Below are 17015 nucleotides of genomic sequence, written 5' to 3' on the forward strand. Positions count from 1 at the left end.
TTCTTTGAATTGATAAAAGTTGCCCTTTGGAGTGTATGATATATAAATATAGGTTTATAAAAATAACTAAATTTGACCTAGTTGATCAAGTTTGAAACAAGAACCAAATTGGCTGGATTTTTTACAACCACCATAAAAATTACAATCTCTCCATCGAGCTGTTGGTTTCTCCAAATTCATTTTCCAATTCATGGTTGCTTTAGAATGAACATCAATAATTTAAATGCAATGTATAAGTCATACAACTTTAGGAGGCAAATTGGTATAGGCCAACGTCTTTGTAATTAAATTGAAAATTTTATCTTATGTCCATGCACACCATACCAATATTAGAAAAGAGTAATACAGTGACATTTATGTGTTGCCACGGCTTCTTTCCGTAGTTTTTTTTTTTTTTTGGTAAAGTACATATACATATAAGTTTTGCGACGACAAGAGGTAAAACTGTCGCAATTGAACACAAAATTACTACGGCAAAGATTTTCCGTCGCAAATGATAAGGCTTAATCGGGACGGAACATTTTCCATAGCAATAGGGTGTCAATTACGACGACAATTGTTGCCGAAGTAAAAAGGCGAAGCAATTGCAATTGTTTTTAGTAGTGTATGAGTAATAAATGCAAAGAAAGAAGGGGGAAAAGTGATTCCTTTACGGTTTGGAATGAACCATTTCCCCCTTATTTTTCCTTCCTTCAGGAAAGTATTTCCTTTCTTTTTGTATCCCAAATGCAAGAAATGAACAAATTTCCTTTCCTAATGCTTACTTTCCTACCAATGTTTGAGAACGCCGGGAAGTAATTTGTCACGCCCCGAATTTTGAATAAATAAATTCAAATCCGAAACGCGATAACTTAACAAGCACAAGAAAAACACATAGAAAATTTTTCATTTAAATTAAGCAACTAAACAAACTGAGCTCACAATGTCAATACCGACTCGTTCTTTAGAGTCACATATTACATTACAGATAGTTTTGCAAATTAAACTGAATGACAATTCAATAAGTAAACACATCCACCACAACTCACTACACAGCGGAAGACTTAAAACTAAGATTACCCTTCGACGTCCACGCTACCAACGTACACCTCAGCTTCAACAACAAATAATCGATATTCTAACCTGCACAAAAACCCCTACACCATAAAATAGTGCACCGAGATTGAACAAAACAAACCCGGTAAGCTTTTTAAGCCCGTATGAGTAAACTCAATAAAGTGACTCACGTCACGCATGCTTATAATTTCTCAACTCGTGAGAAGATTAAAGCAACAATATTTAATTCTACAAAAACCTAACATCAAGTTCATATCATATCATCTCAACGACAAATCACACTCACTTCCCTTCAACATAAAGCATTTGTCAAAATGATGACCTCACAACTCATTCACAACTCACTACAAGTCTCAAACCACAACCGCACTTACAATTGAATTAAGTAAAATCAGTAATCCCTGCATGGAAACTTAGTTCAGGAGATCACATTAAAAACAAACAATAGAATCATATAAATCCCTGCATGGAGTTTAGTTCAGGAATTTACATTAAAACAAACAATACAAAAAGTGGTAATCTCTGCATATAACTTAGTTCAGGAGATTACATTAAAACAAACAATACAAAAAGTGGTAATCCTTGCATATAACTTAGTTCAGGAGATTACATTAAAACAAACAATTCAAAAGACAGTAATCCCTGCATATAACTTAGTTCAGGAGATTACATAAAATTTAACAATTAGAAGGAAAAGGGAAATAAATGAAGAAGTCACACAACTCACACTAAAGTCAATTATCACCCATCAACTCCAAACTAAAGTCGATAGTCGATGTTCACCCATCGACTCCCAATAAATCATATTATCTCAACTCCCACTCGAAACTCTCTTTTAAAAACATGTTCCCTTGAGTGCCATAACACAAAGTTATCCCCCAAGAAGTACAACTGCAGACAGACTAGAGCTCTAACTGAATCGTAACCTGTCACCTCGGCCGAGGTTCAACCTTACGATATCTTTACACCCAGGTTTACCACTGTAACCTTCGGACTTCGGACCACCTGGTCCTCAGAAAAATACCCAGGTTTACCACTGTAACCTTCGGACTTCGGACCATTCGGCCCTTAGAACAAACCCAGGTTTACCACTGAAACCTTCCGACTCACAATTGTCACACCACAACTCCAAATCACTCTTTCAACAATATAAATCAACAATTCACATTTCCGACAAGAGTAAATGCTCCAATATAATAATCCGAATAAAATCACAATTATTATACTTCACACAATGCTACACCATCCATATATATATTCCACGTAAATATATATATATACGTAGTCATTCACGCAGGAATGACCACTAATACCAACTATAGTTTTATAAAATATACTTCTCGAAAATCATTTTATATCAAAACATTGTTTTAACTTACCCATGAACCGTTGTCGATCAAGTTCATATATTTTAAAACAAATAATTTATTTTGATAATTATGATTTTGCAAACAACAATTAAATCTACTAAATTAAACATAACTAATCTATCGACCGAAACACCGTGAGATTTACTCACTTCAAATCCAGCTGCGTCTTCAATACAGCCTAAAATCACAATCACAACCGTCCGCCCAACCGAAACCGTCAATCACCTAAACAAATACGATCCTAACTTAGCAATTGATTCATAACACACTTAAACGACGATCCAACGGTCGGATTCTCACGGATCGCCCTTGGGATCATCCTATCAAAATTATACAAAGATCCAACGTTGGGATCCTCGCGGATTGCAAACCGAAGATAACTCATAAAACCGAAACCCTAGCATGCATCAACTTTCTCCAAACTGACCTTATAATATAACAAAACGACTGTATCGATGCGTAGATGAATAAACTGAAAACATAACACAAAAATAAGGCCAGACGCGCCGCCACGCGCCTCCACAAGCTGCGGGTCAGGCGGTGGTCAACGGCGGCGGTCAACGCCGGATCAACCACCTCCGATGCAAAAGTCATCAACTACAAACTTGTTCAAATTGAAAAGCTGAGCAACCTTCATACCTGGAGCTAAGTCTGGTTCGGCCTAGATCGTCCTAGGTCAAGCTTGGAAGTTGGATAAATCTCGGCCGTCTGATCACGTTTCCAGATCCAACCAGAACAGTCAAAAGCTTCAAACCTTGAACTTTCGCTCCACAGGTAAAATCGTCCTACAAGGTAGGTATGAGGATGATCAGGAGGAAGAGACGATTCCAAAACCAGGATGGATCGAACAAGGGGATACCGGAATCGATGAAATTCGGCCGGATCCGTTTTTGGGTCTGTGGTTGCCCCGATCTCCAAGTTCCGGTGGCTGCTGCAGTTATCGAGCACCAAGGGGACGATGGCAAGGGGGAGATGAAGCCGTCTGCGGTGGTCTCGTCGTCGCCTGACGTCGGACAGAGGAGATCGAACCGGGTCGGGTCACTGGGTAAGGTCGGGTCGCGCGCGGGTAAGGAGAGAGAACAGAGCATTTCTGGGGGAGGAAAATGGGAATTTCTGAACTTTTGGGATTTCTGAATAAATCTGGAATTTTCCTATATTTATATAATTTTCCCAAAACTTCAATCCCTCATAACTTCTTCATACAAACTCCGATTTCCGCATTCCACATATGCACGAACTCGTATCGATGCGCTCTACAACTTTCGTGAAGGAAGTTCTCACAGAATCTAAACATATAAAAAGTCAAACTTCGTAACCCCCTAAAACGTGCACTTCGAATAATTATTCGTCCGAAAATAATTCAACTCCACCCTCGAACCACGAAATCATACAAACAAACACTTTATTAATCCCAGGAAACATTTAGGAATTAATAACAAATTTCTGAGGTCTTACATAATCCGAAAGGGTGGTTCTAGTCAGACCTCCAACTTAAATATTTGGATCTCCATATATTTTTTAATTTTTGTTAGACTTTGTCAACGATCAACAGTACACTCTAGGTGGCATAAAATGACTGGTCGGCACTCGGCAGTTCCTTCTAGTCATGGCCTATTTTTAGAGAGTTTTTAAATCAGATTTACGAGGTTTCTGAAATGATTTCGAGATATTCTATCATGGGAGAATTTTGAAACGGTTTTCAAGATGATTTACATCATGAGCTGAGATTTCAGTACTAGAGAATAATTAAGAGTGTTTTCACGAGTTTTGCACTGATTTTGAGATGCTTGTTTCAGTTTGCATTTAAAAGTATTTTTCTTGAAACCTTACTACATGCCTTGTTTTTACATGAAAAAAAAAAATTGAGAAAGCATTATATATTTTGTTTTACCTTCATTAATACAATTACTTTTTTTTAATTTTTTTTTATTCACTCACTTTAATGGTTTTCTAATACTTTTCCTTAGGCTTTTCAGTTTTACTTGCCTAGTATGCATATAGGTTGAGGTGGAGCGTTTGTAGTAATTGAGGCATAATGTCCACCGTATCAACTTCATCTTCATTGTAGGTTACCCGGTTAACTCACTCGAACCTTATTTCAATATTTCATTTAGATTGCTCTGATTACTAACATTTGTATAACTTTGTATTTTGATTTTTGAGTATACTTAAATTTATCGGAATTATTGGGGAGTTGGTTATGAATTGTGGGGAGCAGGTAGGCTTCAGGAGATAAAAATGGATATGATTATTGATGAGTGTTAGAATGTTTTTACAGGTTTTGGGTAGTCTATTTTTAGGAGTAATTTTGCCAGATTTTTGGTAGAGTTATTCCTAAAGTGAGTCCCACATGGCCTTCTATGATTTTAAGGTGAAATTCAGAGCAGGTCCTATTAGTAAATGATAAAGTTTCCCTTCCAAAGCTTTCCATTCCGTTGATCAAACGAGACGTAAGTGTTAATATTTGGACTGATGAATAGATAGAAACAAATAAATCTGATGGAAGGGCAGTTTATTGGTTAATTTACAAATTTGAAATGGAACTAGGCAGAAATAAATCTTTAAATTAATAGAATATTGACATGAAAATGGAACTAGGCAAAGCCTTGTTTTCGACTCTCCCATAACTCCGTCGACCTCGAGAGACTATTGCCCTGCCCGCTGACTGCCCAAGCCGCCCGTTGGCACATGCCTCTATATTCCATTTGCACCTTCCACGTGTCTTTTATGAACCATAACCAAAAGAAAAGCTAGTTCAGAAGCCTATCCATCTTTCTGAACCCCAAGAAAGAGAGAGAGAGCGTTTACTTTGGTTTTGTTTCTGGGCGTCCACCGGAGTAGAAGTAGAGAGGGCTCACTAGCCCTCTAATCAATTCGAGTGAGCCTCTTCTGCTTTGTGCTTTATGTGTTGTTTTTGTTCTAAAACATGAAATGTACTATTTGGTTGCTCAGAAAATGCCAGAGAAAGTGGAAAACTTGTGGTATTCAATGAAATCCATTTTTTATGATCTGCCGTGAAACTCAGTGTAGTTAATGAGTTAGGGAACTTTCTCTGTACTTGTGTTACTGTTTTCCTAAACCCTAAACCTTTTATCTGCATTTGTACCGTGTTTCCATTTTTGGTTGCTTTGAATGTTAGTTTAATCTGTATTTTGTATAGGGGAGAACGGAGAACAAGATCGTTTTCTATCTTTTCTATTTTCTTTGCAGCAGTTTTGATTTGTCTGACATATCATAACTAGATTTTGGTGAGCATCAGTCTGAATATTGTAACCAAGATATGGATATAGGTGAGTCTGATTCTATTTTAAGATGCCCTAAGTTTGGCTTTGGCGTTGCAAAAACAGCTTGTTTTACTTATCTTCTTATGTTGATAATTAGGAAAATTGCAACAAAATGTACGTCATCTGACTCATGTCTTTGAAGAGGCCTTCTTAGAGCAGAGAAGAGTCTTTTCAAAATCCAAAGCTCAAATAGATGAACTTAAGAAAAAGCTTGAGCAGACAAGATGCCAACAGAAAGAGCTCGAGGAAAAACTTGAGAAGAGTGAAGCTCAAAATGAAGATCTTCAGAAGAAGCATGATCACAGTGAAGCTCAGAGGAAAGAACTTATGAAAAGGGATGAAATGAGTGAAGCTAATATGAAAGAGCTCCGGAAAAAGATTGTGCATAGTGAAGCTGATATGAAAGCGCTTCTGAAAAAGCTTGAGTATATTGAGGCTCAGAAAAAAGAGCATGAGAAAACTGAAAGAGCTCAAAAGGAAGAACTTGCTAAAAAATTGCTTCAGCAGAGTCTCACTCAAAAAAAGAAATTGGTATTCTTATATATTCTTCTCATAACTCAAATTTAATAAAGTATCTTTTGTTTGTTGGGAATTATAGTGGCTTGGTTACTTTTCACATAGGTATGAGCTAATGCTATGCCTTTTGTTTTGTTTTATTTTTTTTTTCTCTCAGCAACTTATGTTCAGCTTGGATGATAATAAGGCTATTAAAGAGCTATTTGAGGAAAAGGTTTGTTTTCCATTTTTTTGGCAAAACTATGTGATTATGATAAATCAAACTTATATGAATGAATTTTTAGAATTTTAGTTTTGATAAGTGACTTGCAAGGCAGAAAAAGAATGAGAAGCTTGATGGGGAATTGAATGAGTTGCGCAACCATCATAATCTCCTGCTTGAACTAAAGGATGCTGTTCTGAATAAGTTAAAGAAGAAGGAAGAGGAGTTGATCAATGTACGTTACCTTCTTGAACAGACCTTCTTGGAGAAAGAAGCCTTTTTAAAATCTGAAGCTCTAAAGAATGATCTTAAGAAAATGCTAGGGGAGAGTGAATCTGAAAGAAATGAACTTAAAAAAAAGCATGATCATTGTGAAGCTCAGAAGAAAGATCTTCTGAAAAAGGATGATCAGAGTGAAGCCGAACTTCAGGAGGCTCGTCAAGAGTTCATCAATGTATGTAAACAAAAGGTTTTCAATTTCTTTATATGTGTTTATTCCATACTATTGTATGAAAATACAAGAAGCTTACACTATACATGGATTTAAAGGTATGAATATCCTGAAACAAAGGGAATGACAATACTTTACAATTTCAATCTAGGAGAGGGCTTAACTAGGGAAGAATCAATTAGGCTGAACCAATGCGAGGGTTGATAGTATTGTGTTTGTTTGTGTGGGTTTTGCTTTTTGGACTATGCATGTATCTGTAATTTATTTTGGATTGAATATTGGTACTTAATTAGTATCGTACTGGTTTTCTGCTATGACGCTTAACATGATACAGGCTTTGGAAATTTAGTCTGCGATTATCCCATGTTTTCAGCACTTTAAACATCAGGCTTTGTTCCCCAAATACCATTTTCTTTTCCAATTACAATTTCCTGTCTAACATATTTTTTATTTTTTATTTCTTTTTTGGTTTTGATATCTTGAACTGTTACTTGATATATCATTGGATGGAGGATTCATGTCCAAGCCTTAGTTTTATCTCAGTGGGATAATGTCTTTTCATTTGGTGGGATCATAACTTATGGGCAGTGCAGGGACTAGGGGGATTAAACTTCTGTACTACAATTGGCGTGAAGAGAATGGGAGAGCTTGACAACAAACCATTTCAAACTTCATGCAAGAGACAATATTCTAAAAAAGAAGCAGATGACAAGGCAGCAACACTATATTCTCAGTGGGAGGGCTACCTCAGGGATCCAAATTGGTATCCATTCACAACTAGCATGGATTCTTGTGGAAATTCTAAGGTATGTAGATATATGTATGTAACTTGTAATTCCCAATTAGACCATTGAAGCTTTATCTTTTAGAGTACCACTGTTAACGAGTCCATGTTCTGTAGCTCCTGCCATACCAATTCTACTTTTAGTGAGTGCATGGTTTCAATGAAAGAATTATTCATGTCTTTTCTGCAAATACAAGCTAGCGCATTTTTTATCAAAGAGATTATTTCTGTGATCAATCCTTTGAACCTGCAATCTTCATGTATCCCCTGTGGCGCATTGTTAACTTTTATACTTCTTTTGCACTGCACTGTCAATCTATGGTACTGGTCTTTTATAACAGGGAGCTTTTCTTCTTCTTTTTATTTTTTATTAATATCTATTCAACCATCAAGTCCAAATCCATGCATTTTTTCTTCTCAATTCCATTTGGGTTTGCTAACTGGGATATTTTGGATGCGGGTACAAGCTGACTATCAACGAAGAAGATGAAAAATTGAAACAGTTAAAGGTCTGCAATCTTGATATCGAAGTATACAAGGCTGTGACAACTGCCTTGGTGGAATTGAACAGCTATAATACCAATGGTAGGACTCCAATAGCAGAATTATGGAATTTTAAAGAAGGGAGGAAGGCAACAGTGAAAGAGGGAATATCGTATGTACTGAACCAATTGAAACTGCTGAGAAAGAGGGTTGGTAAAATGCTGTCAGAACAAAAGGTTTGTTTCTATTTATGTTGTTGAAACTAGGAAGTTTCATTGAATACAAATGTGTCTGAAAATATTGTTTAATTGGAACAGCAGCTTGATATGAAGAAGAAAAAACCGGATGATGGGACTAATGAAATTCAAAAGAAGTTAGAGGAGAAGGAAGCTGAGTTGAAAGATTTAAAAGCTGAGTTGAAAGATTTAAAAGCTGAGTTAGAATATTCAGAAGAGCTCAACTCTACACTATTTGTCAAGGAGCGTGAAAGTAACGATGAACTGCAGGATGCTCGCAAGGAGTTAATCAGGGTATGTTTAAGAAAGGTTCTAAACCTCTGGCTGTTGTTCATTCATTGCATGATTGTGTGCTTAGATACAAGATGCTTGCATCTATGTACCAAAAGGGCACGGAGTTCTCTATTTTTTCAAATGAGGGTTGATAATGTGGTGAATAGACTGGTACAGATCCAGAATTTGTATAATTTCCGGAATCAGTTTAAGTCCAGTCTTTACCCTGTGACTTTCTGCCTAGCAGGAACTGGTGGATGGCGGTTTTATTGGCGTGAAGAGAATGGGAGAGATTGACATCACCCCTTTTGCAACTGCATGCAAGAGAGATAATTCTATGCTAGAACCAGAGGTGTGGCAGGATTGTATTAGTGATCCAAGCTGGTATCCTTTTAAACCGATCGAGGATGAATTTGGAAATCGGAAGGTATAATATATACAAAACTAATCAAGCACACCCAATAATCAAAAGCTAGACTACCATTTTTTGATGACGCGTTCATTTGTTGTTGCTCTATGCTCTATTGGATGTGGTGCAGGAAATTCTTGATGTAGAAGATGAAAAATTGAAGTTTATAAAGGGCAACGATGGAGTGTACAAGGCAGTCACAACTGCCTTGATGGAACTGAAGGAGTACAATTCGAGTGGTATGTATGTAACAGAAGAACTATGGAACTTTCAAAAAGGGAGGAGGGCAACACTACAAGAGGGATTATCATATATACTATTGAACTGGAGACCTCTGAAAAGGAAAAGAAAAATTTGACTCATCGGCAGTTGGAATTTAGCAGGGCGAACATTAAGAATCTTCCTAAAGACTCAGATGTAGCTTCAAATATACATGTATCTTGCACGGGATTTTGCAACTTTCAAACTGATAAATTTTGCCAACGTTAGTGTTAAAGGCAGTTGAGAGTTTCTTGGGGAGATTCTAGGAAGCAACTTACCTCTTTCAGTTGTTTAAGCTTTTCAATTTGATATGCTTGGTGTTGGTTATGCTCGAGGTTTTGTTAGTTAAGTTGGTTATTTGTTTTTGTTTTTTGAAAAAGAAAGGGGAGCGGTTGATATCAGCTTTTTGATGTTTCAAATTGTCCGTACATCCCTTGTTATTATGAGTTCTTTGTTTTTACAAAAAAAGGATTCATACACCAGCCTTTGAAAACCAAACTATGCATTATGGACGAAGTACAAGTACAAAATCTACAATGATAAAATCCGGAAACCAGAACATCATTACAAAGTAGTTTCTTTCAGAAGCCATGGTTGATGTTATAACTTCCTTGAGAAGCTTAATCTGTAGTACAATCACATCAATCACTTCAACTGTTTACAGTAGCTAGCAAGGCGCTTCCTTCCCACGGAAGCTCAAGCTTTCCTCTTCCTTCTTCTTTTATAATCTCAATACTGCAGTAGCTTCTTCTCTCCACACAAGGCACAGGGGAAAAGAAGAAAATGGACGTGGATATGATCAAAGCTTGTCAAGAAGGTAAGTTGACTCAGATTGTTAGTTTCCAGCAGTATTCAATGAGTTCAATTCATTTATTTTCTATCCCTTAATTTTAATTGTGGTACTAACTTACTTCACTTCATGAATTGTTGGTTAGAAGCACGAAAATTGCAACAAGGTGTAAGTGAGATGAAGATTTTGTTAGAGGATCGAGAGATACCCAAAACAGAATTGGAAGCTCGAAAGAAACATCTTGAGCTGCTTATGCAACAACATTGCCAACAAATAGTACGTATTCATATATTATTCTTAGTTTTCAGTCTTACTCTGGTGTTAAATTGTTTTCTACTTAGCAATATGAGCATATAATTGTCTCTGCCTTGCTCTTTCAGGTTGAGAGGGCACGTGAAGAGGGCTTGCGGTTGAAAAAAGAAGCAGAGGTTTGTTTAATATTCCTTAATAATCTGGTCCTTACTAATAATGAAACTAGATAGCAAACTAGGAGATTCATCATATACTTGGGTACTCATTATTTGATAATATTTAGTTTTGCTGATTAACTGGCAATGGTATCAGAAACTCAAGGGAAAATGTAATGCTATATCTGGAAAAAAAGAAGACTGAGGGGAACGAGCTAGACAATCGGTGCATGCTGAAAGTGGAAAACTTTGGATGTATAATTTCCTAATAGGAAACTACTTGCACTTAGCAAGCTAATTTTTAATATGTAATAGACAATAACTGTAAGATAATAGGAAGCTACTGAAACTTATTGGCCAAGAGTGCCCTGAAGTATGTATGTTTTGTGACCTGACTGAAATGGCAGATACCATGTCAATCTCAACTAGTTTACCAGATATTATTAGACTTTCTGCGCATGAAGATCAAATTCTGTAACTTTATTAATTCATGAATATAGGCATACAGTGCCGATGCGTCTGTACAAAGATAAAAGTTTTGATTGACATCGAAATTGCGAATAAGATTAGCAATCACCAAATTATATGCTAGTCTTGTTCAGGCTTCTTCTTCCTCCATGTCACTGAAGTAGAGCTCATCAGCAAACACTTCAACCTGCTCCGAAGTCCATCCAAGCCTGTGGCATCTGCCCTTGGAGCAATCACTGTACCCAACACTGTACTGCTGGCTCTCTGTCATAAAGAGTTGTTCTTGGAAGTCCTGCATCAAATCTTCAGTCAACTTTCTCTTCTCAACCTCAAATTGGTTCTTGCATAGTTCCAAGCTCTTCTGGCTCTGCTCCAACTCAGATTGGCACTTGGACAAGTCCTTTTGAACCTCCCTTAACTCCTTCAAGGTCAAATCTCGCTCCTTATAAGCCAAGTCTCGCTCCTTGGAGACCAGGTCTTTCTCCTTAAAGGCCAGGTCTCGCTCTTTCGTTAAATTCTGGATAGTGGCATCGGACCAGTCCATATATGTGCCAACCTGCGGAACACAAGTACAAACCAGACCCAATATTCTCCCAACTTAGAACAGCAACTGTATGGTCCTTTTGGATTGATGAAATTAAACGATTCAACTTGAATTTTAATTATAAGGGTAGATTAGTATCAAAGTTTCAAAAACAGGAGCCACCATTCATAATATCTAGACTTCTATTACAAGCCATATGATTCGATTTAGAAGTAAAAGAGTTGAAGACATGAATTTGCAAAATGGGTTCAGTTAGTTTCTTTCAAATGTATCTACTTTCTTCAATTCATTCTAGTGCTTACTTTGTCTCCACAACAAATCCTTATCAAGCCATTGAACTACATATAATATCAACTAAACCTATGTTCCCAATTAAACAGGCTTTCTATTAATAATGTAAAGGGAGTTGAACAAAACAAACAGGGATTGTATGTAATTTAACTTACAGAAGCACAATGCTGGGAGAGCTCAGCTCTGAGATTCACAGGGCTTACTAAACCTCCCCTCAAAAATGTGGCTTGGGGCGGTGGTGGTGCCATCACAGAGGTTCTTGGGGCACCAACCTGAGGTGGGTTTGCTGGTTTTCTATCAGGCTTGTTTTTAGGAGAAGGAACAAGACAAAACAAACATGAGGATTGATGTAAGAAACAGATGAAGAGAACTAAGCACAAGGCAAAATGGAAAAGGAGGAAACTTTAATTACCAGGGTGCCCAGCCGCTTCTTGGGGAATTTACCGCCGGTTGATTTCCGAGCAGTTTGAGCTGACTTGGTTGGAGACATTTCGGATTTCTTCTCAGATATGAAGTGGATACTCAACAGTAGTCAGAAGAACTGGCCAGGGTGCAGAGATTTAATTCATGTGAAACCAGTTCTTACTCATAAAGAGTCGTTCAATAATTACAACATTCCACCGGATTGGATTTTACTTTTGACTATTCACCCAAAAAAAAAAAAAATGGATTTTACTTTTGACTGTTTCTGTTAGAAATACAGATGTTTTCATTAGTTCATTAACTTCATTTCACTCGAAAAACTTGTCCAGTTGTCCACAACAATTTTTTTTGTTTTCTAGAAAATTAAATGAGAAATTTTATATACTCCCACCCTACATCGATTATTTTTGACAAATTAAAATCACTATGTTGTTGAAGGAATATCGATTTAGTGTGCCTTATCAAACTAGGAGTAGCAATAGGAGAGAAGGTTCTAGATTTCCCAATCCTACACGGATTGGTATTCCTTGTAACATTAGAACTAGCACTTTGTAATCCCTATATATAGGGCTCCTATTCTCAATAATAAGAATACATCTCTTTCATCAATCTCTCTCAAATACATTATACTTAAACACGTTATCAGCACGACTCTAACCACAAAACAGAAAACCAAAACTCATTCACAAATCAGCCCCTAGCCCGAGCTAGCCGAGCCTTCGCTGCAGCCCGAGCGCCCGTGCGCTTGCAACCTTGCACAGCAGCCCCTGCTGCCCCCTCCCTGCAGCCCTGCGTTCCAGCCTGCTGCCACCGAAGCATCCCTGCTGCGCAAACAAGCCAACGCACACCCACTGCATCTTTTTCCCGTTCCTGTGCACATCCGTCTTCTTGCAAGCCTCGAAACGTCTAGTTCGGAAGCTCAGATCGAAAAACTTTCTTCATCAAAGTTGTTCGTCTCTGTCTCTTCCATCTAACCTCCGAATTTCAGCCTTATCGGAGTCATATTGAGATCTGTACACCAATCGAGGTACAAGCTGTTCAGAACAGAATCTACTCGGATTGCTTCGCTCCATCACGCCTGCATCGACACGCGCGTGATCCAAATACAAGTAAGTATTCAAAAGAGTAAGTTTTGAAGTTCCTATAATTTCAGAATTTATATTTCTTCTTCTTTTCTCGGGGACTTGAAAACCTCCCTTCTTCTACATCCCACCTTTCTTATAACGTGGGTTCGATTTTTGAGAAAAGCGGAATCGTGGGGATTCACGCAATTAACGAACTAAGAGCGTTCGTAAGACTTCGGACTAAGAGCGTCCGTAAGCATCGATTTAACGAACTAAGAGCGTTCGTAAGCTACGGACTAAGAGCGTTCGTGAGCATAGATTTTGACCATTTAAACATCATTGTTTCGGTCTAATCCAATTATTCTTGGAAATCGATTTCTTGGTAGCATAGCTCGGAAATCTTATTTAGTTTTCGTGGAAGCATTGACTCCGAAACTAACTTGTTTTTGTTTCATCTTTCAGGATGTCAAACACAAACAAACTCGATTTTGTTCCATTGGATTATGCAGGCAAAAGGTACTTAATTTGGGTCACTGATGTCGAGATCCACCTCATTGCCCGTGATTTATTGCATACAATCCAAGAGCTTTGTCTTATAGAAACAGCTCCAGACCCTCAAACTGAGAAAGATAATTCCAAGGCACTTGCCTTTATGAAACGTCACATGGATAGTGACCTCCAGTTTGAGTTCATAAATGAGGATAGCGCCATAAAGCTTTGGCATGCGCTTCGCGAAGGATATGGCAATGTTCGTGACTCCATTCTTCCGAATACAGAAGCAGAATGGAACGATCTTCGCTTCTATGAATTTGACACTGTCATGCAATTTTATTCGGAAGCTCTCAGCATCAAAGCAATGATGCGTCTCTGTGGAAAAACAATCACAGAAGACCAATTGATTGAGAAAACCCTCAATACCTTCCCCGTCTATGCTATGAGGTCCTCTGACTTATTCCGGACTCATGTAAATGCAAGGCGAATCACAAGTTTTCAACAGCTTATTGAAGCTATGGTCACTACTGAAAGACATGGCAATGAACTTGTGAAAAGAAGATTTGATAGGCTTCAAGATAGCTATCAAGAGCATCGTCCTATGGCTAGAGAAAGTCGCCATCGACGTCATGATCCATACGATCGAAATGCTCAAGAAGGTAATCGCTCAAGGCGACAATCCCACGACCGTAGGAGGCGTGATTTTGAGGGAAATAGGGTTGGAAACCATGGAGCCAACGTTGGCCATGGGCACCACTTTCCAACGCCACCAGTCCTAGGGACTATGCATATTGCGCCAATGCGCCTCAATCAAGGGAGAATCCTCTTTATGGTGTCTATTTCTGATATGGAACGTCTGATCAATGGACCTGAATTTGCAATGTACCTACGAAGGTAGTCGCATCATGGTGATCAAGACTTCGAGTTCACAAAGACTTTAAATCTGGCGATGAAGACAAAATACCGCAGATTTTTATTTATAGTCTTTTATTTTTCCAAGAATTATGTCATGGCAATTATGCCTTATATCAATAAAATGACTTATTGTATTAACTCTTTCCCTCTAAGCGTACTCAAGAGTACTTGTGATGTCTAGGCAAGGTTTGATTTGAGAGAACGGTTTTAAAAGTGAGCAACGCTCCACCAAAATCTCGCCTTACCTTACCTGGTCACAACTAAATTGAAATTGCCGAACGGATAGAGTGACTACGATTTGTCTACGATTTGATTTTTATATTGGATTAGATTATGGTCACGAAACTTTGGTGTCATCATTGGATATTATTAATAAAGTATCGATTTATTTTATCTCATGTCGTAGACATGTTTTTCGAACTTTATTATTTCAAAGATATAAGAGCCAATGGTTTTCATGTGGAAACACATTGTGAGAATGGACAAGAGTTCCTTTGCATCACCTCTAATGACTACGGACATAAACGAGTATTAGAGAAACTTATGTGTCGCTCTAGTGGGTTGTATGCAACCACTATTCGAGTCATTGAATCCAACCATGTCATGAGAGATGATTTATGGGATTCCGACACGTATAGGCTTTGGCACGACCGTTTGGGACACCCAGGTCGTGACATGATGATCCGTATATTAAAGACTTCACCCGGACATCCCTTTTTCAGAACGAAAGGAAGTAAAACTCGAAATTTGGATCAAGGAGGAGCACCTGCGCCTCACGGTGCCTTCCCCCTTCAAGTCCGGCCACCACTAGCCGGCGCCGCCATCCCCCTGCGGCTCAAGGGTGGCTTTGACGCCACCTCTGCTCCTCTGACTCAAATTTCGACTTCTAAAGTCCATTGTGACTTCATGGCTCAACCAAAATCCTCATTGGTTGTTTCCAAAGCCCATCATTCGTTCTGCAAAGCCTGCTCTTTAGCAAAGTTAGGATCGAGACCATCCTATGCAAAGGACACCAAAGAAAATATACCATTCTTGCAAAGAATCCAAGGTGATATTTGTGGACCTATTCAACCACCATGCGGACCATTTAGATATTTTATGGTGTTGGTTGATGCATCGACACGCTGGTCACATGTCATGCTATTGTCCACAAGGAACGCTGCATTTGCTAAACTCCTAGCACAAATAATTAAGTTACGGGCTCACCACCCTGATCATCCCATTAAGTCTATAAGATTAGACAATGCTGGGGAGTTTACATCAAAGACTTTTGATGATTATTGCATGTCCATTGGGATTGATGTTGAACATCCTGTTCCTCATGTTCATACCCAAAATGGTCTCGCAGAAGCCACCATTAAACGACTACAAATGGTTGCTCGAGCATTGGTGATGCGCACCAATCTCCCTATTTCTGCTTGGGGCTATGCAATATTGCATGCAGCTGTGCTTATTCGTCTGAGGCCCACTGCCACTCAACCCTTCTCTGCGTCCCAGATGGTTACTGGGTATGAGCCTGATGTCTCACACTTACGCATATTTGGGTGTGCAGTCTATGTGCCTATTGCGCCGCCACAGCGCACCAAAATGGGTCCTCAAAGACGATTAGGCCTTTATGTTGGATATGATTCTCCAACAATTATCCGCTACATAGAACCCTTGACAGGCGATCTCTTTACCGCTAGATTTGCGGATTGTCACTTCGATGAGACAGTCTTCCCGTCGTTAGGGGGAGATAAGAACATCAATGTTCAACAGGAACGACAGGAATTGTCGTGGTCTGTCCCCACTCTGTCTCATCTTGATCCCCGAACCGCACAGTCAGAAATTGAAGTGCGGAGAATTCTCGATCTTCAGAACGTAGCAGATTCGATGCCTGATGCGTTTTCTGATATCGCTAAAGTGACGAGATCACACATACCTGCTGCAAACGTGCCTGCAAGGATTGATGTCCCTAAAAGTAGAGGACATGACGCCAACTCAAGAATGCATGAGCATGGCGCCAACGTCCCATCTCTCAATGATGGTGACGTTGTGGCTAGGCCCACGGCTCCCGCCAAGAAGCGCGGGAGGCCCATAGGTTCGATGGATTCTCGCCCAAGAAAGAAAGCGAGTTCGGCACAAAATAATCCATTAATCATCGATGTAAATAATCCATCTCATGAGAATATTCCGGATTATGGTTATGTCAAAGAGACATCATTGGGGGACGCTCCAATGTCAGAACCAACTCCAGAGAATAGAGAGATCTCCATAAATTACACTAGTGTACATGAGATGATGGATAGAAATTCTA

The 17015-nt window shown here is 38.7% G+C and overlaps 2 protein-coding genes across 8 annotated transcripts; one reads left to right on the top strand and one right to left on the bottom strand.

Moving 5' to 3' along the window:
- The first annotated feature begins 5147 nt into the window (after positions 1–5147).
- Positions 5148–9652, top strand: LOC112202767 (factor of DNA methylation 2). Of its 7 annotated transcripts, none has more exons than XM_024343768.2 (10): positions 5148–5304; positions 5587–5716; positions 5808–6241; positions 6384–6440; positions 6544–6882; positions 7473–7685; positions 8131–8382; positions 8464–8676; positions 8903–9082; positions 9195–9652. In XM_024343768.2, exons 2-10 carry the CDS (start codon positions 5707–5709, stop codon positions 9420–9422), a joined length of 1926 nt encoding a protein of 641 aa, XP_024199536.1. In that variant the 5' UTR covers positions 5148–5304; positions 5587–5706; the 3' UTR covers positions 9423–9652. The 7 variants fall into 7 exon arrangements, with proteins under 7 accessions (XP_024199536.1, XP_024199539.1, XP_040375333.1 ...); XM_024343771.2 differs by having other exon boundaries at positions 8467–8676; XM_024343770.2 differs by having other exon boundaries at positions 5154–5304; positions 5637–5716.
- A 1329-nt stretch (positions 9653–10981) lies between these two features.
- Positions 10982–12389, bottom strand: LOC112202775. Its single transcript, XM_024343781.2, has 3 exons — positions 12238–12389; positions 11981–12127; positions 10982–11546 (listed from the first exon to the last, which is right to left on the bottom strand). The coding sequence occupies exons 1-3, from the start codon at positions 12313–12315 to the stop codon at positions 11121–11123; spliced, it is 651 nt and encodes a 216-aa protein (XP_024199549.1). The 5' UTR covers positions 12316–12389; the 3' UTR covers positions 10982–11120.
- Positions 12390–17015: the final 4626 nt, after the last annotated feature.

The sequence above is a fragment of the Rosa chinensis genome, chromosome 5 (genome assembly GCF_002994745.2).
Source record: "Rosa chinensis cultivar Old Blush chromosome 5, RchiOBHm-V2, whole genome shotgun sequence".
NCBI lineage: Eukaryota > Viridiplantae > Streptophyta > Magnoliopsida > Rosales > Rosaceae > Rosa > Rosa chinensis.

Coding starts and splice junctions, on each gene's coding strand:
- LOC112202767 (XM_024343768.2), top strand. Junction 6,441..6,543: donor AAGAGCTATTTGAGGAAAAG/GTTTGTTTTCCA, acceptor CTTGCAAGGCAG/AAAAAGAATGAGAAGCTTGA. Junction 9,083..9,194: donor ATGAATTTGGAAATCGGAAG/GTATAATATATA, acceptor GATGTGGTGCAG/GAAATTCTTGATGTAGAAGA.
- LOC112202775 (XM_024343781.2), bottom strand. CDS start 12,315: ATGTCTCCAACCAAGTCAGCTCAAACTGCTCGGAAATCAACCGGCGGT. Junction 12,128..12,237: donor AGAAGCGGCTGGGCACCCTG/GTAATTAAAGTT, acceptor CCTAAAAACAAG/CCTGATAGAAAACCAGCAAA. Junction 11,547..11,980: donor TCTCCCAGCATTGTGCTTCT/GTAAGTTAAATT, acceptor TGTGTTCCGCAG/GTTGGCACATATATGGACTG.